At 36.4% G+C, this 26,026-nt stretch overlaps 1 protein-coding gene across 3 annotated transcripts in view; it reads right to left on the bottom strand.

Annotated features, from left to right (window-relative positions):
* LOC141401686 (SEC14 domain and spectrin repeat-containing protein 1-B) overlaps positions 1 to 26,026 on the bottom strand; it is a 134,659-nt gene that overhangs the window by 46,278 nt on the left and 62,355 nt on the right. For all 3 annotated transcript variants that reach the window (XM_073982048.1, XM_073982049.1, XM_073982047.1), the window contains exon 6: positions 4,829 to 5,713. In XM_073982048.1, the coding sequence (XP_073838149.1) occupies positions 4,829 to 5,713 (885 nt within the window). The remainder of the gene's footprint in view (positions 1 to 4,828; positions 5,714 to 26,026) is intronic.

The raw sequence follows: 26,026 nt of genomic DNA, 5'->3' as shown, positions 1-26,026 counted from the left end.
TACTAAACTGGTTAATTTTTTGTTTAGTGTCACGATCCTGACACACGCCCATCTCTAATTTTGCTGTTGTTGCTGGATCGTATTAAAGGTTGTTGCTTTAGCAACGTAAATAATTTTCTTCGTATATATGTTTCAGTTATCTGCTTCGGGCTCCTCTGTTTCCAAATTCAAAAATTGTTCAACCTGGACTGGCTGCGTCTAGAAAGAATCAGGATCCATGGGAGTGGGTTTAGCTGGACAATTAAACAAATGCAGCGTGTCGTGTGGTCCAATCAACATGCACGGCATATGTTGTTAATTCGGGTTCAATACAAATTGTGTGGGCTGCATCGTACGGATGTTAATTACTAAAACCAATCGTGTTTGCCATATTGTTGTGCTGATGGACCGGCAAAATCTTCGTCTCCTCACGAAGGTGGTCCGCTAGTTTCATGAGGAGGCATTCTTTGTCTGCATCCCAACTGCTGACGGGCTTATTCCTGCTTCTGATCTTATCGCTTGCACGGACTACTTAGATATTCCATGGAACGTTACACCCGATATCTTGTGGTAGTTAGTGGTCGGAACAGACACATGGACCAATATGTTCAGGGGCTTATTCCAGCCGTCCAGGAGGTGAACAGTGTGCAGGGGATTTAGCCGGTGATATGTTCAAATTCCTCAGATGAAAGAACCGAACTATGTCAGCTATATACATATTTAATCTATCAAAATAATAGATGTTAAGAGTTCCGTAGACATCACAACGCCTAGTTTCATTCTACGGGTCTTAGTCTTCTAACTTCTGGATTCAACAGACGATTATCCAACGTTTCAACCACGGCAGGAGAGAAGCTTGGCATGGTTGATGGTACCGAAGGCCTTTGATAGGTCCAGAGACACCATGACTGTTCGATCGCCTGTTCTTGTTTAGTCCTCCACTGATATGTGTGGATATGGTTTCTTTGTCTGCATCCGAAAGGCTGGTGGCCTTGTTCCTGCTTCTGATCTTGTCGCAAATAGTTATGGCTGGCGCAGGCTACTTTGATATCCCATGGAAAGTTACAGCCGAAATCTTGTGGTAGTTAGTTGTCGGAACAGACACATGGGCCAATATGTCCAGGGGGAGGGGGTTCATTCCAACCGTGCAGGTGTTGACCAGCGTGGCAGTGGATTTAGCCGTGGATATTATCATATTCCTCAGATGGAAGAACTATGTCAGCTATGTATGTTCATATTTAACCTATCAAAATATTAGAGGTTAACAGTTCCGGAGACATCACCCCGCCTTTGGGGAACTCCTTGCTTAACTCTACGGGTCTTAGACTTCTTATTTCTAGATTCCACAGACGATTATCTAACGTTTCAAATACGGCAGGAGAGAAGGTTGACATATTTGTCGGCACCGAAGTTAAGAGCCACCTGTGACTAATCGGTCGCCTGTTCTGGTTTAGTCTTCGACTGATATGTGTGGATATGGCATGTAATGCTGTTGTGGTACTGTGTATTTTCCGGAATCCATGCTGATGTTGGGCAAGTGGGAATCTGATTTTCATCATGGGCAGGAGTAGTGTCTCTAGGATTTTCCATACTGGCGACAGAACGGAATCGGGCTGTGCGATTCCTTGACTGCCAATTTTCCAGAATTCTGGTATAATATGGGTGACTAACGATAGATTAAGGACACTTGTCAAATACTCAACTACGGGTTCATCCAGTTGTTTAAGCATTACCTTTTAGATTCCGTGTGGGCCCAACGATTTGGATCATTTCGCGTGTCGGACGACAACTTCAACATCGTTCATCGTAAATTGTGGTGGTACTTCCTTAGCTGAGAGGGCTCTTATACGGCGTAGAATGTTCCTCTTCGCCCTATCACATCCGTGTTACTCCATAAATTGCCGGATAAAATAACACGTGCACCTCTTCGAATTCTGCACTAGAGTTGTATAGTTCACGAACGAACTAGTTCAATTGAACGATTCATTGAATAGAGCGTATGAACTAGATCAATCGATATAGTTCATTATAGTTCAATAGTTCACTGAACTATAATCAGTCGGCGACCGTACGATCAACGAACGAGCGATTCACAATCTAGTTCAACATGTCGTTCACATATGCATAAAGTTACGCCGTCGTCAGTGTTAATGGGTACTTTACACGATATGTATCTTACATATGGGTTGTCCCTTTTTATATACAAAATGTATACGCAAAGTGACAACCCATATGTAAAATACATATCGTGTAAAGTACCCATAAGTGATGCCTTCGTAATGTGATGAGTTTGTTTACGTTTTGGATCAAGGTACAATGAATAGCTGTTCGAAAGTGAAGATTTCTTCAAAAACACAACAAATTCCACATATTTCCATATTGTATGTGCCTTGTTCTGGATAGAAAAAATAAATAAAAAGAAAACACGCGCAAAGCTTTTTCGCATTGACAGTTTCTACACACACACAACATAAGATTTTTGCCAGCCACCTAATGAAGGACGTGTTTTCTTAAATTAATACCAACTTAATCTTTCTTTATAAATGGTGATGGTCGGGACCGGAGGCATTACGGATAATCGATTTTCACGGATAATGGAGTCAACGCGTTTTATGCGGCTTTTGAACACATTTCTTAGTAAAAATGGAATAATATCGTACACATTTGCACAATAATATTTAACTGTGCTATTTTTATTATATTGGTTTAAGGAAAGAAATGAAATAAAATTAAGAATTCAAGAATTTATTACATCTGCATAAAAATCTTTCAATTTATGCTTGTCTTGCTTACTTGTTTTTGTGATCGCATAAATACACAAATTGTGTGAAACAGGAGAATTTCTTAATCAAATTAATTGAAAGGTGTGCCTTTAATCCCCGATAATGGAGTTAATAATGGATAATAGAGGCAATCGAAACAACGACATTTCTATTCTATCCCGAATAATGGAGGTTCCCGGATAATCGATTCACGGATAATCGAGGTTCGACTGTATTTGGTGTATGTGTGCGTTTGATTGACCGATTATGATCCGAATGAACTGGATAGTGAACTATGAACTAGATTACTGAACTAGTTCAGTTAAAAGAGCTGAACTATTGAACTAGATCTTTCAAATGAACTAGATTGTACAACTCTATTCTGCACAGCCACGCCAATGAAAGTAACAACTTTTCTATTCTCATTCTTTAGCGGATTCAAGAGCGATTTGACCGTTGCCCACAATTTACTTAATCCAGTACAATTGCTTAAGGTGGTCTGACCACTTTTTCAGCTTGTACACTCCTACTCGGGCCATCAGTACCTCACTACGGTGCAAGGGGCGCTGATTGGTCGCATTATAACAAGTCTGTGTTGTGAGAACACCATGGGGTTAGACCGGAAGGTAGATACACACGTTAATCATGACATTTCTGCACACTCCTACTAGACTGTTGATTTCAACAATAAAATTCCTAACTCTCGGATTTTCTGAGGTCGTACTACGAAGTTCACTATGTTCTTTTTTGTCTAATTTTAGGTATTCGACAAGTAGGTATGTATCGTGTGACTGCAGCTGTGATGATGTCCCGGATCTCTGAACCGAAGTTTGGTAAATTCTCTGAACCCTTTCCAATCGGAATTTTCATGGTTCAGAAAAGTACGGCGGTCAGACGTTATGAACTCGGGTTAACGAAGACGATGATTGGAAGGTAGTCTGAGCCAAGAAAATGACGGGTTGTCAGGATACAATGCTTATGTCTGGCGGAATGTGGCAATCTCTTCTTATCCACGTAGAAGCGTCCTCGTTCAATTTGCTCGGTCAGTACTGTACCCCTCTGATCATTGCCTAGGACAGAATGCCAAAGCTTATGATGAACATGGTTATTGCCCTCCCAAAGCGTACTAATATCAGGCATATACCGCAGGTCACTACTATTTATCGGAGATGTGTACACATTAAGCAACTCTATCTCGGCAGTTCCACACTTTACTGATATCCCCATCCATTCATTCCATGTATTGGTAACTAGAGTCAAGCTCAAGCGAAATGTATATGGAAGCCAAGTCCTCCGCCTTTTGGACGATTCTTTCGCAATACCTTGTAACCATCGCAAAGTTGCAAGCTACAAGTTACGACGAACTTTGTGTTCTGCATCGGGGTGACCATGATGTTTCTCCGAATCATTAAGTCTGCAATATCGCTGACTTTCTTGCGGAGATCGTTGAAATTGAATTGGCGGAACGATACATTTGCGGGGCGCTGAACATCAACATGTGGTGTTAGATGCTGTGTATCATATTTGGGAAGACTGCGGGGGTGTCTCGTATTCCGCCGACGATGATGGAGACACATTGGGAGTTGTTTTGGCGCCGAAAATAGCAACATATTTCCTATCGCAGTAATCCTGGATGCGGCTAAGACCACCGATGTTCACATGTGGTGGATGCGAATCTGGCAAACGGAACAGGTCCCTGATCTGGGTTTCCTGATATATACACCGGAACTCGGTGCTGGCATTCCGGGATATATTGCGCTTCCATGGTGAAAAAATAGACGAACTCAAGCACCTAAGTGTAGAGGTGACAGTCACTGATCGAACATTCCTTCGAGTCAATCCGGTGCAAACAAGCTGACGCCGTGGGATAAAAGGTAGGACAAGTCGTCATATTTTTTTTAATTTTTTTTTTTTTTTTGAAAGAAGTTATTAAAAAACATGGCTTTAACTTATATTTCAAAACCACAACTTGTTCCTCACCCATCTTTGTTCTTTTTTAAGATCACCTAAACCTCAGGAATTTTTGCAAGCCACAACAAAATACTTAACTAAACAACTTCGATTTTCTTTCCCTTTGTTCCACTTACCTAAACTTTGTTGAGAACTCTTCAGCTTCTGCAGAGTACTTGTTGCTGCTGCTAAGCATTCAATTTTATCCCCACTACCCATGACTAGTGATTCGAATACTTCAGTGGTTCGTTCAAAGTATTCGCTTACCAATCGATAAAATCTTAACGAAGTAATTAATATATTGCGTCGCCTCTCCAATCGGGTGGCAAATGAACGACACACAAATTGCATGAATTCCTTTTGCGGCAATAGGTCACGATAGCCGGGTGTGTCCTTGTTACCGGCATATGCATCGATTTTATACAGCAGCTCAGCATAGAAACCGTATGTCTCACGACATTCCAACTCCAACTTGTCGTGGGCTGCTCTCAACTGTTCGCATGCCTTGACATCACAGCCAATACTCGTTTGACGATTTAGCTTTTGTTCGGCCGTATTTAAAATCCAATTGGTTACGAATGCAACTCCCTCCTCCAAGTTGGCAACTTCTTTGGCTTCTCTCACCGATTGTAAAAGCTCCAACCATGCTGAACGCACGTCTGTCTGACGTTTTTCAATTTCATTTAGACGCATTTCGATACGTGCCCGTTCACAGTTCAAATCGGGTGGCAATGGAAGTTTGTGCATTGGCGGAGTTGTGGTCGTCGTCACCAACGATTGAGCAGGTGTATGCACCGCACTAGCTGCTGCTGCCGCTGCATTATGATCATGTTGTTGGGGGGTCGACAACGGCGATGATCCAGTAATGGAGGTCGTTGTATTTGTTGTCGTCGCTTTGGCTTTGGTTTTATTCGAAGTTGTGGTTGCATTGGCACTGGGTACTGATGTTGTTGTTGTTGTCGTTGTGGGAAATGGTGCAGTAGGGGCATAGATTTCATTGAAACGTGTTAAAATACGATTGCCTACAAAAAGAGAATTTCAAATGAATAAATAATAGAGAGGCTTTGTTAATGAAATATTTAATTATATTCTGGTTGTGTTATTGTTGTGGTTTTGTGTATTGGAAGCATTCAAATAAATTGTTTTCGATTAACCTATGGCCAGTGAAACTCCATGTGTAACTGAACTTTCTTTTTTTATTTCTTTTGTATTTCCATACCAGTTTCACTGCAGTGCAAGAGGAGATAGATGCTCTTAGGAGTTAAGCTTCTTGTATTTTGTTAAGACATTAAAACAATCTGCTTGAGCTTGCAATTAAGTCATTATCTCTTTCAGTCTTTGGTGCCTTTGTTAGGAAGCCTTAAGTGGGACTTTTTAGTAAGGGAATGTAAACTGTTAATTACTTTAAAAGGTCAACTAGGAAGTGGTGGTAAGAAACAAGCTTTGCAAAGTTGTATAAACTGAAAGAAAGAATCAGTTTGTAATAAACTGTCACATTTTTTGTTTTTCTTTATACTGTAGTAGGATTAAAATTCCTTGAGGACCCCAACCCATCGAATACCACTTTCACAGGTTGTTAAAATCCATGGGTTAACACAGTGCGCCTGAACCAACATTAAATGGAAGGGAAGTTTTTGCGGATACTGAAACTACAGTGTTCATAAATGACAACAACTAAAAAAAAAAACAAAAAAATCACCGGAACGCTTTTTAAATATATCGCGGTCAAAGTTCACATTTTTAGGGTTTTTTTAGGTTTTCACGATTTTGCTTGGAAACCGCAAGTCCTATCGAAATGGGATTATAGAAAATATTGTACCTAGCTATAAGATAGCTTAGTATGATTGGACCGTCCACAAAACGGAGAAAATACTGTGATTTTCGAGAATCAATTTCTGAGAGAATGGGGTCTGTGTTATCCGTCCGTGTTATCTTTTCAATATGGTTATGGTTCAATAAGGTTATGTATGTCAGATGGGAAATTTAATAGAAATGTCGCACTGTACCCAAAAGACTACATGTTACTCGCTCACCTTATAACATTGAGCTTTTAGACCACTATGTCAGGAAGCATGGACTTGCCCACGGAAAACATATACATTCCCAAAGGATCTTCGAACAGACCCTGAACTGCACTTAAACAAAAATGTTGAACTTTTGTGGGGGAGGTTCCCTAAGGCAAAGACCGATATGGACCAGTTTCGAAGTTAAACTAAATTTGGGCAAAATATTAGGATATCCATAATTTGGATCAAATCGGTTGCTACAAGATGATTAGAGTTGTGTCGTTCCGGAACGAACTAGTTCAAAGGAACTACTCCACAAAAGGAACGACCGGTACTAGGGCCGACTATGCGGTTCAGCTAGTTCCTTTTGCTCCCTCGTTCGTTTTTCTCCCATTCTTTTTGCTCTTCTCTTTCAGTTAGTTCCATCAGTTCATTTAACATCAGTTGTCTCTCTTTCTCCTCTCCCTGTCTTATTAGTGAATAAGAAATCTCATAGTGTCATTTCGTTTTTCATTTCTTCTAAACTGATCTTTGCCGAATTAAAAAAAGCAATTGAAGTATTTTTAATTAACAAAACGATTGTAAATTTGTTTTAAATATTTGTAAACTACCATGAAGAAAGCCGAAAAAAAATTATTTTTCTTTTGTTTTGATGAAGAAGAAGCACGAACGATATGAACTGAGTGAACGAGTATGAGTGTGGGTATACATATAAGGGTTGGTACTAAAAGGAACTATGGAACTAACTGAACGACCTAGTTCCTTTTGCGGAACGGAACGGAAAAGATCGAACCGTAAAAGGAACGAGATTGCCCTACTCTAAAGATGATCGTGATTGCCACATTAGTGAAACTGTTTGCTAGAATTCATATTGAAACCTCATCTATGTCTGGTAGAAATTTCAAGATGTGCAAACTATGGGCAAACTCGGTGGGGGAGGTAACCGAAGGAGTTCACCGCAATGACCCATCTTAGAACTTAAATTAAGTTCGAAATCTCGGACCCAATCGGTTGATCCATTTGCGAGTTATCGTGCGCTTCAGCCAGCCAGACAGGCGGACGGACATAGCTATATCGACTCCAAACTGTCTGAAACTACTTTCGTCCAATCATACTTGGGGTCTAATATTTTTATTTCGATGGGACACATTTTGCCTATATAAAAATAAGAAGGATAATATTTTTCAGGATAACTTTGGATTAAGTAAGCCCTTTAAATTTAAGGGTACCTGGCTGTACAATGGCGGTTATACAGCATATTGGGCTTTGAGTCCGTTTTTAATAATAAAAATGATACTAAGTAAAGGAGAATATTAAACGTGTTTAAATGTAACGTGGTTTCAAGTCTGTTCACTGGTGAAAGTCTTAAACATCGACCGAAAGCCGTCTGTCTATACAAAGTTTAAAGCTAATATTTTTATGAAGTCACGAAAGTCTCATAATTCTGAAAGTCTTAAATACCGACCGAGCTTAAAAAAATAGGCGTTGTGTCTCATTTAATTTGGGGCTTGTGGCTATCAATTTTGGGCCTTATGACGGCGCAAAGTGGTTCAGAGTCGTTTTTTTACTGGTCAAAACTCTGTAATATTTGAACGGGTAGATATATATTTTTATAATTTTTTTTTTTATTATAACTATTTAAATAAAACACTGTAACAAGGTCAAACAACAATAAACAAACCATAAAAATACAAACAAAAAAATCAATTTTATTACAGTGTTTTATTTAGCTTGCTTTGGTCCGTTTGGTTCAAATCTGGTAACTCATTTTGAACACAGTTGCAGTTGACCAATTGAACTGAAACTTTGCACACTTTTCAGATTTGGATGACAATACATGAATATGAAATCAAAACCAATATTGGTCCATTTTTACATAGTTTTTACCGTGTTTTATTTAAATTGCATTTCAAATCTGGTAACTCAATTTTTACACAGTTGCAGTTGACCAATCGGACTAAAACTTTGCACACTCTTCAGATTTGGATGACAATATGAAATTAAAACAAAGATTGGTCCATTTCACAGTGTTTTGAGGATTTTATCTTCATTTTTCCCCAAATTAGCCGTCATTTGGCATTTCCAATGATGCAGACATTTCCCCACCAAAAATTGTGAACATAGGTCCAGGTTTTGGTATAGCCCCCTTATAGCGGTACTACCCGATTTCAAGTATTATGACGATTTTATCTTGATTTTGAGGCCGAATTGGCTGTAACTTGGCATTTGGAGTCCCCAATGGTTCAGAAACTTCTCCACCAAAAATTTTTGACATAAGTACCACCCGATTTCAAGTGTTTTAAGGATTTTATCTTCATTTTTAGCCAGAATTGGCTTTAACTTGGCATTTGGAGTCCCCAATGCACAGTGGATCGACCCATAGGCCAAAAATAAAAATATGAATGTCAAAATTTTGGTACAACATCTGACGTTTTTAAAAATATATTAGTTCTTGTTTCATTCGAACGCGATCTTCTTAAGAATAGCTTCAAAAGTCGGACCATTTGACTAATATTTTTTGTTGTGAGTACAACCTATATTTTAAGTGCATGTAAATATATTCAAAATATCGCGAAACTAATACGTTTAGCCAAATATTATAGTGGATATTGAAGGAGGAGGTAATAGCTTAGTTTTCATTAAAAAGTAGTGTTTTAGCGTGTTGTGGAATTCTAGTTAGCTGCGCATTTTCTTAGTGTATTTTGTAATGCCAATCATATACTTAAATTTGACCTAAGTTTTTAGTCATGATGCCCACCAGTGCCCACCTCAGGAATAATTTTCCAAAGTAGGTCATGAGTTTAAGATTATTCAGTATTAAAATCAGCTGCCATCTAGTGCCAGACTATAAATGGTGGGTCGCTGTTATCTGACCACGTAACATAATTGGCATCAGTGGCAAGATGAAGAAATCTTCTTCCAAATGTGTCATAAGTTGGCGGTACGTGCCTTCCAGGAGAACGCTATAAGGTCTATTCCATCATGAGAAAGAATATATTTATTGAGACTAAGCGACAAATTATTTCCTAGTTTTAAGTGCATTTCTAAATAAAATCACTGAAACTTAATTTTTTTTAATTATATTTTATTTAAATTTTTTCAAAAAATTTTAATTTTTTCAAAATAAAAAAACAACTTGTCTATTTTTGTAAACTAGCTATAATTAATATGGAAACGGTATGAAAAAAAAATAAATTTTTACACATGTAATTTTAAAAAATTAAAAAAAGTGTTAAACGGACGGACCCTAAATGTTCTAGTCCACTAAAGTTGGAAACTCACTAAAATTGAGTACCTGAGGAAAAATAAAATGGCTTACTTTATGTAAATGCCATGGTCATTTATTAAAACAACAACCCCACCTACCTCACAAGAAAACAACGAACACTATATCTGTTAGAGTTTCCTAGAAATATCTATTTCTTTCTCCAGAAATTTGCAAATATGACGTATTTTCCAAAATTGTGAAAAAAATTGTCGTCTTTATTTCAAATATTTAGACCTTTAGGTCAATGATACAGAAAAATTGTGATAGTCTGAACCACTGTTTGAGAGAAAGATCTTTCGTCAGTAGGAAAATATAACAAAATCCTTCAAAATACATCACCTCCGGCGGTATCATAATGCAGTGTCCTACCTATATTTAACTTTTTCCGTACAGAACTTTTGTAATTTCAATCAGGTACCGTTCTATGGAGGCAATATCGAAACGTGGTCATATACCGACAATTCTCTAAAGAAATGTTTTATACCTCTGGCAAAGACTAAATACCAAATTTCAGCTACTTTGATTGGTGGATAAAACCCTCAAAACTATCGAAACTTGAGCGGTACTGTTCTATGGGTGCTAGATCAAAACATGTCCTATACCAATAATTTTCTGTAGGATTGTTTCGTAAATCTAGCGAATATATTGAGACAACCAAAACCTTAGTTGGGTTTTGTATTTTCAGATCTCGTTTGACTTTTATGGTCTCTTCTTAACCAGGCTAAAACTAGATTTTTTTACACGAAAATACTCATTACAAAACTCCTTACTAAACCATTATTGTAAGAAGGGCATGTCGCCCGACGTAAGTAATTGTTGCCACTTAAATAAATAGTTAGTGGTCAAAAAATTACTACTTATTTCGAGCAACATGCCTTTGTTAAAATAATGTTTTACTAGGGGGTTTTGCAATGTGTATTTTGCTGGGAAGTAGTAGAACTTATTTCTCCAGCAGACCAACTAGGAGAAACTACACCGAACACATCAAAATCGATTAAATATAGAACATTTTACATAATTTCTGGAATTCTGGTCAATAACTACTAAACTATTGGGAGTTCAACTAAGTAAACTAAATACTAAGAAATTCTTTAGAACATTCGGAAATGATGATTTAATGTTGTTTCAGCGAGAGTGTGAACAAATCGAAATGAAGAGGAATCAGAATAATAAGTACCAAAGTTCTACCAATAACGTATTTTCAAATTCTTAAAAAAAGTATCTGAAAAATAGTCCATACCGTTACAATATGGAAAAGATTCCGTTGATTAGGGTGGTCATTAAAATAATGGGAATATACTTATCAAAATCCCCAACAATCCAACATTCCTTGGTGTTTTTGATTTAGGTAAAAATTTCATTAAATTTCTTTTAGTTCCAATCATGACATACACAGATAAACAGAAGCAAATTAAGTGGTTATTTTATCAAATTATTATTTGGCACATTGCCTCAGGAGGTCTTAGTTGAAATCCAATTAACGACCTTAATTATGTGTTACCAGCATGGCATAATAACATGCCACAAATTACATATTTTTGGGATGAAATATTAGGTTTGTTTGTTTACTCAATAAAGCACAATTTGTTTGTGGAAGTTGTTGGTTAACGAAGTTGTATAGCAAAAGAGAGTGCATTGATTTAGCAGGTTGAGTTTGTGGCTGATAACATAAACGTTTTGCCTTTAAAAATGTTACCAATAATAATTTTATAGAATCTACAGCCAACAGCTTGATTATTGATTATTATTGATTTTAGCGATTAAAAACATTTGAAGCTCTTATATCATATAATTGTAACATTAATTTTCTTAAAATATTTAAAATCATAATCTGTATAGATCAAATGTTGTCTTAAAAAAATTTGTTTAAAACTGTTCGATTGCAATTAAGGATCACACCTATTATTTGCTAAGAATTTGCACAGCAAAATCAAACAACAAAGTAACAAAATTAATGTTACCTTGATTTGTGTTTCTATAGTTTTTTTTTTTTGTTTTTTCCTCTGTGCTATTTCAAACATAATTTACCTTGCGGCATTCACCACCAATGCTGTTGACTTGTTTCCATTTTGTATTGGCGACTTCTTGACGATCTTTTTATTTGCAGCAACAATTTTTCCATGGGCAAACAAATAGTTATCAAAATAAAAACAAAATTACAAACAAACCTACAGCATTATAGCAGCCACATTCTATTGCTCGCCTTGACGTTCATTCGCCTTTTGTATGTATATCGCACACACTTATGTTACTTTTGTTTGCAGTAAACAGTTAACGTCTTGCCACGGCTATTATTATTATGAACGAAAACATGTTTTCTTTGATGAAAAGTCATCAAAGTAAGGTACGTGGTGGCTAAGGTGTTGTTGCCACAGTCCGTGCCAATATTGTTAAAAGTACACTCTTTGTCACATTTTATGGTGATGGTTAAAAGTTGTAATAGGCCATGTTTGATGGCGTTTGCAATACAAAATTATCAAATGTATGTAATACAGCGTTGCCATTTTGCTTTTCATAGCTTACCAAAATAGAGACGACCAATTTAAAATGTGATATTACAACAAAAATTAAAACAATGAAACACTAATCAAAAGATGTAAGCCGGTAATACCTTTATTAATCTCCGTCAAAAATATCCAAATGACAATGTTTTTCAGATAACGCATCAAATTTTTATTCATTGATGAAAAGTTTATACCAAAGTAAAGAATCCGAGCAATAAGAGCGATTTATTAGGATGTAGAACTCTCAAATCTTCACAAGAGTGGTACAAACCAACCATTACACACCAATACTAAAGTAAAATAGGAGTGTCCGTTTGAGGATAAAGCGCACAATCATTGGATATATACAAATATAATAATTTTTGAGTGAACTTTTCATTTCTATTAAAGCGGGACCTTTAATAGAGTTTTGTGGCTCTAGACACCTTTTCTTACTTCAAAAAACTGATAACACTGTGCAACAAAATTCAATGTTTTTCAAAATGATGGAAAAAGCCGAGTTCATTATGAAAGTAGAGCTAAAAATATGAGACACGTATATCGGCGTTTTTAAAGTTTACGTCGGAAAGTAACCAAAATTGGCGGGGCAAGTTCCGCCCATTTTTAAATTTTTCGAAATATTCGAGTTGGGAATTGTGTAAAATGAACAGTCCAAAATTAAAACATATAATTTCATCCTAATATATATAAATTTGTAATCTAATTTTTTTAAGGAAATAGTGTATATAGATTTATGGTTTATTTTAGTGAAATTTTGTGTAGAATTTTTCATCCTTTGACACTTTTCACATATAACCAAGTTTTATATTACTTCCATGTATCAACTAGAAAAAAGAAGGAACAAATTTTTATCAAAAAAAATGGGAAATGTTTTCATGTTTTTCATCAAAATTGATACTGATATTTTCAAGCTATAGAATGTAAATAGACATTTCGTTTCTTTGGTGACCTATGGTGAAATTTGACGAAGAATATTTTTGTCTCTGACATCATCTCTCTAAAATTATGTTTTGTGCGACAATTTTGAATAAACTCAAATTAAGTCCGACTTTAACCCTAAACCGTGTTTTTCATTTTTAGAGATTCCTGGCGATTAGACGAGAGTTACAGATTCGGTGTATTCTGAGACCTGTAATAAAATTTTATGGAGAACAATTTTATAGAATATTCGGATTTGATACGATCACATTTTTAATGAGTGTTTGAAAGATTTTCGAAAAAAGGACAAAAAAGACCCCTTTGATAAACCGCATGAGGGTTAAACTTTTTAACAAAAATGTTTCCCACACCTTCCTAAATAAAGTTGCCAAAAAAAACTATATACCTGAAATGCAAGGATTCCAAGATAACTAAACTCGAATATTTCGAAAAATTTAAAAATGGGCGGAACTTTAAAAAAAAAAAAACTTTAGCTCTATTTTTATAATCTACTCGATTTTCCTTGTCATTTTTTTGTTGTTGTCGCACAGTGTAATATTAACCTTACGCTTGACTTACAGAAAAGGTTCTATAAACCGACCAAATTTAATATTATACAAAAATGATAATTTTTTTCGTCTGACCGGCAACTCTACTTTTCAACCAGCAATATGTTATACCAAACTAAAACAACTGAAGGAGTGGTGTATTTATTTGTCGTGTGTTGTTTGTGCTTGGGTGTAAAATATGATCTACGCACATGCGTACGGTAATAACATTAAATAAAGAAAATAATAACACGATTATTATGGGCATGCACTATGGCGACATAATGATATAGCATTTTATACTCTGAGACCTTTGTTATGTAAGTTAATGGTACTTATACCTATTATTTCGATATGTGAAGTATGTAGTGAGTTTGTTTTGTTGCCAGTTGTCAAAAACAGCAAGACCAGTCGATATATTAAGTGGCAGCGAATCAAATTACCTGTTTCGAACTATTCAACAGATATAGCGGAAGGTTATCGGAGTAAATGCCTAGTGCCTAAGACCCTTGGATCAACGGAGCAAGTATTCCCACTAACCACAAACGTGAAATAAGAGACGTTAAATTCGACCGGGCCGAACTTTATATAGAATATGTAAATATGTAAACTGATGAATATTCCTTTATTTTAAACAACGATTAATAAATAACATGGGTTCATGTTTTGGTCGGTGCTCCTGAAGCAACTTTAAATGGAAGGTGCTTACATCGTGGAAATTTTTACGGATTCTGAAACTACAATGTTCAGAGATGAGAAAATTAAAAAAAAGCAAAAAAAATCGGCGCTTTTACATTTTTAGGGGTTTCTAGGTTTTCACGATTTTGCTTGGAAACCGCAACCCCTATCAAAATAGGGCTTAAGAAAATGTTGTAGCTATGAAAACTCTCTACAAGATATTTACTTAGATTTTACCGTTATTGAGATATAGAAGTTCAAATTGGGACAATGCATTGACTGTATCGATACCTTATAAAACAAGTCCATTAGAGTGGGGCGATTTGAACACCATCAGAGGCGCCAGGAGTTTCTGATTCTTGGATTGTATTGAGCAAAAAAGTGAACAAGACCATATGTCTACGGTGAAAATCGAGCCCCCGGATTCTGACTTGAAGTTTTTTTTCAAGGATTTTTGGATATTTTGGCATATAACAACCAAACCACTGAGATTTTCGATCCAACACAAAGGCAACAATTGTAGCCAAGACAATTATTAAGGACTCCCTAGTACATCGCAAAAGCATTGGAACGCTGGTAGTTATGGCCTCGATAAGGTGCACATTTTTCGGAATATATCGATAAATGACACTGTGCTACAAAATGGGATTCAAAGTCAGTGGTAAAAGTACCACAAGACGAGATTTTACAGCATCCAAATATTCGGCAAATTTGTTGTTCAGAAGATTTTAGGTACGGTTCTCATTGATGACCAATCGATATTTCCCCGTTTTCATGGTCCTTTTTGACATTTACCCGGTTTTTGTTCAGAAAACTACGTTTTGTTTTTATGTATATTCGTTATTGGTCTGTGGTGCTTCTGAAATACTTACCATAAATAGCTCTTGTAATGACGAACACGTTAATAACAAATTTTTTTGGAGGATAGATCCGGTTATCTAAATTTTTGAACTCGATACTCTGATATTAAAACCGATTTTGGAACCGGCTTTAAGTAACCGATTAATCGTATATGCTTAGCATTAGAAAACTAATAAAATGGTCAATCAAATGACAGGAAGCAGCTAATTACAACTTTGTTGGTTCCGATGCTAGAACAAAAAAACCGCTTTCTTAAACAAGTTTAACAAGTCAGATTTTTTGCTTTTTTGTTAGGCTCACGATTTGCTTGAAAACGGCAAGTCTTATCGAAATGGGACTTTTAGCTGTGAAAATTCTCTACAAGATTGGCTTTAGTAATTTTTTCCTAGGTTGCACCCTTTAAGTTGGAAAATTACAGCATGACATGGTTTTATAAAGAGGCGATATAGTCAATGCATTGTCCCAATTTGAACTTCTATATCTCAATAACCTTAATAACGGTAAAACCTACAAAATTGTCATAAAGGTCAATCATGTAGACAATTTTCGCTGCTACAACATTTTCTTTAGTCCCATTTCGATAGGACTTGCGGTTTCCAAGCAAAATCGTGAAAAACTAAAATACCCCTAGAAATGTCAACTTGAATCGGGACTTATTTAAAAATTTTATTATTTATTTTTTTGTTTTTTTTTTTTTTTTTATTTTTCTCATCTATGTAGTTTCAGAATCCGCAAAAGCTTCCAAGTTGTAAGCACCTTTCATAAAAAGTTGCTTCAAGAGCACCGTGCCCATATAAGGGTAGATTCCAATACTAGTTATTTTAACGGAACTACCCCTTATTTGACATTTGAAGTTGCCAGTGTTCACAGACAAATAGCCTCCATATAACCGTATCTCCGGTTTTTCGTTATTTTAGGGATTTTAGCTACATTTGAATTTCCCAAAGTTAACAAAATTTGTCCAAAAAAAATATCAACATAGGTCTACGTTTTGCTGTAGCTCCCATATAACTTTTCCGCCACGAATTGTCAACATACATCCATGTTTTGTAGCTCCCATATTACAGTACCTCCGGCTTTTAGGTATTTTGTGTATTTTAGCTGCATTTTTCCGTATTTATTTTTAATATTTGAAATCACAAAATTTGTTTGTCGTGAGCCAAGGCTGACTTTTCCACAGTACACCTTTGGGCATATACATAAATACACTATTCAGGTCAATGTGGTGAAGGAGTTCAGTAGAGGCTACCACTTAAGCCGTCACAGCGTATAATAGTAAGCCCCTTACGGCACACCAGTGGGAACAACACATGGAGAAAAATAAAAATGGAAGAAGTAAAAAAGCGTTAAATTTAGCCAGATCCGAACTTTTTATACTCTTCACCATAAAATATTCTGAACTAAAACGGAATAATTATTTTCGTTGCTGTCCACAATATTAGGCGAGGATATTTTGTGATCACTGATAACGTAAAAAAGCATAAAAAATATATTCAATCCGTCAGAAACCTTATATGGGGCTATATCAAAGCGTGGACCTATGTTTTTGGTGGAGAAGTTTTGTGACCACTGGGAACCTCAAATGTCGAATTGCAGATACTTGGGCCAAAAATTGTAGCTAAAATCCAAAAAACCGAAAATCGGCGAAAAAACTGCCGAAATTCGGGAGGTATCGCTATACGAGGGCTATGTCAAAACATGGACCTATACTGACAGTTTTTAGTGGAGATGTTTTGTGATCATTTGGAACCTCAACTGTCAAATGTAGTTTGACAGTTCGGTCAAAACATGTAGCTACAATCCCCAAAATACCGAAAATCGGGAGGTACCGTTATATGGGGGCTATGCCAGAAAGTGGTCCGATATAGCCCATCTTCGAACTTGACATGCCTATGGAAAAAAGACACTCGGGTGCAAAAATATAGCGCTCTAGCTCAATTATTGCGAACGCTCGAGTGATTACAACAGACGGACATGGCTAGATCGTCTTAGAATTTTATCCTGATCAATAATATACATACACTCCGGTTCATCTGAAGAGAACCAGCCAATATATGTCTACAAATACCGTTATATCTGACGAAAGGAGAGGAATTGTAAATTATAATTTTGTGGACATGTAGAGTATATAGTAGCCGATATTTTCAATACCTAACATGTTTCACATATACGTTATAATGGTACTTTTTACTCGCTTTATGAAAAAATGGCAAAATATTAGCATTTTTTAATGGTTTACCAGGATAGAACCACCCTATGAATTTACACAAATCCTTCGTTAGATGTGGTAAACTTTAACAAAAAACTATTTATAATTATAAATAAATGCCGTTAGTGTTGATTGCCAACAAATATTGTGCAAAAAATTGTATTAGGGTAAAAAATTGTATTGTTTGTAGACAAATATTGGCTGGTTCTATTCAGATGAACCGGAGTGTATATACTTTATATGGTCACAAGTTTTTAGTTCGATGTGTTACAAACAGAAAAACAAAGTTAATATACCTTCCACAAAATGGTGGAGGGTATATAAAAGGCATAGCTAAACTGAGCGATGCTTGCATTGACATCAGCTTGAGACTGATCCCGGCCCAGGAAATGCCAAATAGACCTCGTGCAAGAATTTGGTTGTCTAGGGTAGAGAACGACGGCCCCACGTTGCTAAAATATCTGGCGGAAATGAAGAAGGATGATCCAATGGACAAGTGGTCCGTAATCGCCACTGGACCACGCAGTAACAACAGCATGAGTCTAGATATGTCGATAAGAGGCTGGAGTGATTAAAATGACATAAGAGAGGCCAATGCTAAAATCGTAAGCCCGTCTGACGCGAATGGAGACAAAGACGTAGATGACGTCGACGATGCCGAAAAGTTGCTGTAAAAAATCCTATATGTATATGTGTGTGTATATAATAGAGTTGGACAGTCTCGTTCATTTGAACGATCCGGATCACTGTCCTCGTTCAAAGACGAATGAGTAACATCATAAAAACCAACGTGTGTAATTAAGTATACGCAGTTTTTTCAAAGAAATTACCGGTGTCCATTGAACGAGATAGTGATCCGGATCTTTCAATTAAACGAGATTGCCCAAATCTAATATATATAAGACAAACTAGCCATGGCAGTATCCTCCTCTAACGAACTCCCGAAATCGTCAATCGCAACAACAATGGAAGTAATTTAATGTAATACCTTGAAATATTACCTTGGGCATTATAAGTTGGTTGTGACGCGAAAGTTTGTAACATATGGAAACAATGAACGTACACCGTAATATATACCGCAGTGAATTTCTTGGTTTTATTTTAATTGTAATGACGAATATTTTTCACTCGCGAGAAAAATCGAGCAAATCGGACCTCTTGTTAAAACATATTTTATTCATGTACCTTTCAAACTGTTTCATGTAGCCGCAGTATGTAATAAAGGTACATATCAATACAATTTAATAATGATCTGAATTAAAAGCCTTTTTAGAGTATTATTTATAACAAGTGTTTTATTAAATATATAATATATTTTTAACTACACAATTTCACAGAATTATCGGTAATAATGTTATGTTATTTACATATACAAATGTTCGATATTAATGTTAATATATTTTCTTTTTTTAATCCTCAAGTTCTAGTTTTACTTTATAACATGCTACACCAACATTATTTCTTGCGACAACTTCAACAGAACCAACTGTTTCGGCACACATTTTCTTAACAATCAACATATAATGATTTCCCTTTGAAGATATGTCAAAATGTTCGTTTCCCTTTTCAAGATAATCGCCATTAAAACGCCAATCCACATAGACACAAGGTTTGGCTACAATGATGGTTTTAAATTTGACACTTTCGCCCAACCTGGCCTTCTTGTCGCCGATATCTTTAAGAAAGTGTAGATATTCCTTCTTCGATGACCTTTCTTTAATGGCAGCTCTTTCCATTTCAGTTTCTTCATCATCATCGGTATCGTATTGTTTGGAAGACATTTCTGTTTTTATTATATTTTTATATTTTCAAAATTAATTCACTTTATTATAAATGAAACGCAGACAGATGGTTATGCCGTAGATTAACGTTTGATGTCTACACTTATACTGATGACAATTTTTTGTTTATTTCGATCAGATGTTTCATGACTAATGTTTAAAATTGTGCGATCACACCTCACGCATCGATTCTATTCAGAGAGCGTAATTGTTGTTATTGATGATGAGCGTGGGTGCTATTTGAGATAAATATTTTACACCAACGGATAAACAGTGTTGGAAAGCGTATTTACGCTATATTTATCTTATATGTAGGAATCTCCAAGTGTGCTGCTGCTGTTGGTAGAAAACGTGAACGACCGAAATCTATGTGGGTGTTTAATTAGGTTTAACAAATCTTCTAAGAAATATGATAAATAAATAATATTCGAGGCAACCAAATTTAATACAAACGTCACCATTTGCGATTTTATTTATACAGTAGCTGTCAATAGTAGGTTCAACTAGGTTTTCAGAATTTTGTGGCTTTTTCATTTAACCACCTTAACCAGCAGTGAAATGTAGCATAATAGTTCAGTCTGTGGGACTTCGGTGAACTCCTAATTGTTCATTGCACCTCTTAGGTCATTACAGTTCAACTCGAAAGAGAATTAATTCAAAAAAGTATACTGTGGTAATAAGAACACCAAATCTAAATGTTTGTACTTTTGGGGAGAGGTACTAGAAAGTGTAGAAGAACTATGTATTTCGATGTGCAAAGTTTGGATCAAATCGAATACTCTCTTCGACATTTATTTTGCGTAATATCCATTTTAGTTGATGGCCGTAGGTTTTTTCCTGCATTAGGGTATCGCAGGACTTGCCACTCGAAAAAAAATATTCCGTCCGCGAGGACTACCTGCCCTAATAATTTCAAAACGATATTGCCCTATACAAAAATAAGTTTGGTAGGTTGCCGAAGGCTTGGACCGATTTGAAGAAATATTACTATGTACAAGTTTTAGATCAAATCGGTCACGAAAAATGCTTTCCTAATCAACTGACATGACTGGTCGGTAATATAACTGTCAAAAGGAGTTGCTCTCAGAGTAAGATGAAGTTTCCAAATGCAGTATGTGACCAATTCATACGTTTAGGCTTAGATCCAGTTAATGGGCACTTTTAGTATCGTGTTGAAATGTTAATAGTGATCACTTCTATGATCGTGTTTAAATTTTAATAATGCGTAGTCCTTCTAATCATGTCCACAACCACCGACATACTAGCGGTGAAGAAAATAAAACAATAAAGTTCGCATTGTTACTCCATTCATCCAAACAAAGCGACTGTATCCATGAATACCATACCTGATTGTTCCGAAAGTAGCACGGGCACATCGGACAGCAGAATAGATTGTTCTTTGAAAGATGACATCTTTGGCATCATCTAGCAAAAAAAGTATAACCCAACAGGCGTTGTAAGCTGCATAGCTATAATCTCAAAACTGTTGTCTCAACGAGGAACAACGGTGCGTCACCTGCTTTCCTCGTAGGGTATTGAACTCCCAACCCCATTTCATTCTGGAATGTTAAAGGCTATCTACAAGGAAGCTGCTCGGGCGAAGGAGAACTTGGTAAGCACGCTTTATCTCTTGAAGAAGAGCATGCACTTTAACTACAAACGCTTTAAGAGCTTTGAATAACAGGCCATGCTCCTCAATTATGTATAGAATTCGAATTAAAAGATGGGAAAGCTCAAACAATGCAACAAAATGACTTCGGAATGTGTACGATGTGTTTAAACTGTGTGGATCAATTGTGATTTTTATTTTCGATACAAAAAGCGTGAATACCAGCTAAATGACAGACGTTGTAGTTCGACAGCAGAAGATCTTCTGAGAAAAGAACACACCACATTCAGCATTATGTGCTGGATCGCAATTTTCGCGTTGTTGTGGAGGGCGAGTTCCAACTTTTGGCTGCAAATAGCCGCAAATCTTGCTGATAAATGCATGGAATATGTAGCTTAAATCCTCAAAATACCGAAAAATCGGCCAGTACAGTTATATGGGGATTATAACAAAACCTTGACCTATGTTCACAATTTTTGGTGGAGAAGATATATAACCACCGAGAACCTCCAATACCAAAATTCAGCTTATTTGGTCTGAAAATGTGGACAAAATCTTCAAAATACCAAATATTGGGAGGTACTGTTATATGGGGCAATATCAAAACGTAGATCTATACCAAAACGTGGGCCTTTTTGGTGGAAAAGTTTAGTGACCACTAGAAACCCTAAGTACCAAATTGCAACTAATTTGGAAGAAAAGGATTGCTTAAATCCTCAAAATAGCGAATATCATGAGGTACTGTTATATGGGTACCGTTATATTAGCCGATATTGTTCATACTACGTTTGTTGCAAATTTCAGAAACATATCTACATTTATTTGCAAGTTATTAATTTCGCTTCGCTAGATCAGTGATTTCGACCACTGTGCATAGAATTTGTTCTGACTACAGCTTTTGATAGTTCATCCATGTTAAGATATTCGAGGATGTCCCTTGCACCCTTGGGCCTTGTTTGAAACGTTGTCCCACCAACGACAACCATATGTGTGGTCGCTAGTCATACTTGGAATTCAGAAACAAGAAGTCCAAACACCGTAGAGTGAAGCAGGGGGTTTCCCAAGGATTTGTGTTTTACCTCTACCATTCTGAATTCCACGCGCTTATGGCGTCAGGTCCACCGTTGATAACATTTGTGTCAGACTAAACACCTTCCTCATTGATCTTGTTGAGTTCTTCCACATGAGGAAAACGACCACAAACTGCCCCAAAGTCCTGGGTCCGCGCATGCCACAGCTATATGCGATAGGAAGTACATTAAGAAACCTTGTTAACCACATACATCGCTATAGGTCGGTCTGCCAGAATGCAACCCTGTGAACATGTCCTCATGCCTTCAGTGGACCATTTACGAGGAGGGTCTAAGATCTTGCCCTTACGTGGACACAATAGGAGGCTGTCGATGCAATATTTGCTGGGATGCTACAGGCAAAATCATTTGGAGGTCCAAAAATACTCTAGATCAACAAGCTTATCATTCAAAGAAATTCATACTGATGCATTCGCCGAGGCTATAAGAGCCTACCGTATGAATACTGTCCACGGAGATAACCCACCGTCCGTGTCAGCGGAAGAACAACAGCTGTCTAGACAAACGAGAGTTGTTTTTGGCGCAACTGAGATCTATCTGGTTAGTGTAGCCACCTCAATTCTTACTGGGCCAGGATTGATGCCACAACGCAGAATATCAGCCCAGCACCTTTTCAACTACCCAGCCAAATCCACTCACCTAACTCCACGCTCACTATGGACCAATCCTATTTAGGTAGCGTCCTTTCTGAACTTGGAGTTAGAAGCACAGCCGAATCGATGAAATAAAGGCATACACATTAGGGTGGCCGATTTGTATGGAAGCAAAAAAACATTAACGGGCAATTTGCGTTTCTGATTCCTACAAATAATGGACATAGGTCCATTAGCGCCCATATAACGGTCAGGTATTTTGACTTAATTAAATTAAAAAAATAATAGCTTTTTCGAAAGATATTATTCACCCCTTTAAAAGGAAAAAGGATCAATAGAAACCCGTTTTGAAAAAAATAAGTTATTTCCGTTTAAATTTGAAAACACTGTGCAACAACAAAAAATTACAAGGAAAATCGAGTAGATTATGAAAGTAGAGCTAAAAATATAAAACACGTTTATCGGCGTTTTTAAAGTTTACGTCGGAAAGTAACCAAAACAGGCGGGGCAAGTTCCGCCCATTTTTAAAATTTTTCGAAATATTCGAGTTTAGATATCTTGGAATCCTTGCATTTCAGGTATATAGTGTCTTTGGCAACTTTACTTAGGAGGGTGTGGGAAATATTTTTGTTAAAAATTTTAACCCTCATGCGATTCATCAAAGGGGTCTTTTTTGTCCTTTTTTCGAAAATCTTTCAAAAACTCATTAAAAATGTGTCACTTTCTAAGGTTTATTCCGTAAATGCCACCAAAGTAGGAGTGAGTCCCATCATTGTAGTTTTTTGGACCACACCAAATTGTGCATGTGAGAGCCCATATGACACTTATATTTTCACTGGACCATAGCCGTAGACCTCTAATGTATTTTCGCATGCAATATAAGTAACCAATGGCTTAACCTAACTACGGAATTTAAGTTAAAAGTATTAAAAATACGCTATTTTGGCAGGTCCGATCTGGGGTTTTTTTTATATTTTTCAAATATATATTCACCACAAATGTTTTCAAAGCTGTTTAAATTGAACGCACAACTTCTTCTGTATGAATTTATAACGAAAAACCATCAATAAGATATGAAAATTGGAAAATATGGCCCTAAAACCGATATATCAAAAACAAGTGCTGCTAAGAATGTTATATGTTATGGTTACAGATTTCTTTTATTCAAAGACTCATAATGAAATTTCATTTGGAACATTTCTTTCTTTAACAATATTCCCAAAAAGTAAAGGATTTTGCTAGATTTTGGTCCAGTATGGAATTGTGTAAAATTAACAGTCCAAAATTAAAACATATAATTTCATCATAATATATATAAATGTGTAATCTAATTTTTTTAAGGAAATGTACATAGATTTATGGTTTAGTTTGAAACTCATAGTGAAATTTTGTGCAGAATTTGTCATCCTTTGGCACTTTTCACCTATAACGAAGTTTTATATTACTTCCATATATCAACTAGAAAAAATACGGAAAAATTTCCATCAAAAAAATTGGGAAATATTTTCATGTTTTTTTCAGCAAAATTGATACTGATATTTTCATGCTATAGAATGTAAATAGACATTTCATTTCTTTGGTGACCTATGGTGAAATTTGACGGAGAATATTTTTGTCTCTGACATCATCTCTCTAAAATTATGTTTTGTGGGACAATTTTGAATAAACTCAGATGAAGTCCGACTTTAACCCTAAAACGTGTTTTTCATTTTTAGAGATTCCTGGCGATTAGACAAGAGTTACAGATTTGGTGTATTCTGAGACCTATAGTAAAATTTAATGGCGAACAATTTTGTAGAATATTTGGATTTTATACGAACACATTTTTAATGAGTTTTTGAAAGATTTTCGAAAAAAGGACAAAAAAGACCCCTTTGATGGACCGCATGAGGGTTAAAATTTTTAACAAAAATATTTCCCACACCCTCCTAAATAAAGTTGCCAAAGACACTATATACCTGAAATGCAAGGATTCCAAGATATCTAAACTCGAATATTTCGAAAAATTTTAAAATGGGCGGAACTTGCCCCGCCTATTTTGGTTACTTTCCGACGTAAACTTTAAAAACGCCAATACACGTGTCTCATATTTTTAGCTCTACTTTCAGAATGTACTAGGTTTTTCCCATAATTTTGAAAAAAAATTAATTTTGTTGCACAGTGAAATGAAGAAACCCCATTTTTCACTACTTTTACCGTTATAAAACAATAACACAAAGTGACCCAAAGGAACCAAATGTATTTTCTTTTTTATTAATTTCTCGTTGGAGTCCAGCTTAATGACCTAAGATTTTTTTGCTAGGAAAAAAGGTAAGCCTTTTCGCTGTTGGTAGAACTTATCAGACATATCGGCTGTGTAGCGGCTTCTCTGTCATCGATCTTTTCATTTCTCAAATGCAAGTTGTTTTTTACAGTGATGATATTTTTCATTCAACCTGTATGGCTTCCACGACAAACGCTTTCAGCGCAGCCTACGTTCGTGATAACACTTTTTTCATCTTTTTCAAAGACGTGGGTCAAACCCCACCCGGGCTTTTATTTATTTGAAAATGTTGCCTATTAGGCGAAGATCATTATACCCTCAGCATTTATGCTAACGAGGGTATGTACACTTTCATACAGGTTCAACCGATTCCAACCAAATTTTGGGTATCGTAATATTTTGCCTAAACTTAGTTCGGGTCATATCGGTCCACTCCTTCGGGTACCTTCCTCACAAAAGTTCGAACATGTTCGGAAAATTTGTGCGCACAATAACTCTTGAAGGGAGTAACCGATTTAGTCCATACTTTGCGCATTCTGAAATTTCTACCAGACTTAGATGAGGTTCCAATATGGACTCAATCGGTCCACTCTTTCGGGTACCTTCCACACAAAATTTCGGAAAAGTTCAGTTTAGGACCAACTCTCGAATCGCTTTGGTTTTTGCTGTAGCAACTTGTATTCACTGTCCCCCATACGACGGTACAAGTTTCATCAGGGCAAGTCCATACTTCCTGAGAAAATAGTCTGAAAGATGCAAAAAGCCCCTATGACACCTTGTGCAGTAGTTGGAGCGCAAGATAACTCTCGAACGAATCTGCCGATTGGGTCCAATATTTGGCCTTCGTAATATTTTGTCCAAACATAGTCTAAATTTTAAGATAAGCCATATCGGTCCACTCCTTCATGTACCTCCCCCACAAAAGTTCAAAAATATTCGGAAAAATTGTGCGCACGATAACTCTTGAAAGTAGTGACCTATGTAATCCAAACTTTGCACATCCTAA

The sequence above is a fragment of the Musca autumnalis genome, unplaced genomic scaffold (assembly GCF_047663935.1).
Source record: "Musca autumnalis isolate F117 unplaced genomic scaffold, ASM4766393v1 scaffold_4, whole genome shotgun sequence".
Classification (NCBI taxonomy): domain Eukaryota; kingdom Metazoa; phylum Arthropoda; class Insecta; order Diptera; family Muscidae; genus Musca; species Musca autumnalis.
Note: the sequence above shows the minus strand (reverse complement) of the source record. Positions and strands in the feature narration are given on the sequence as shown.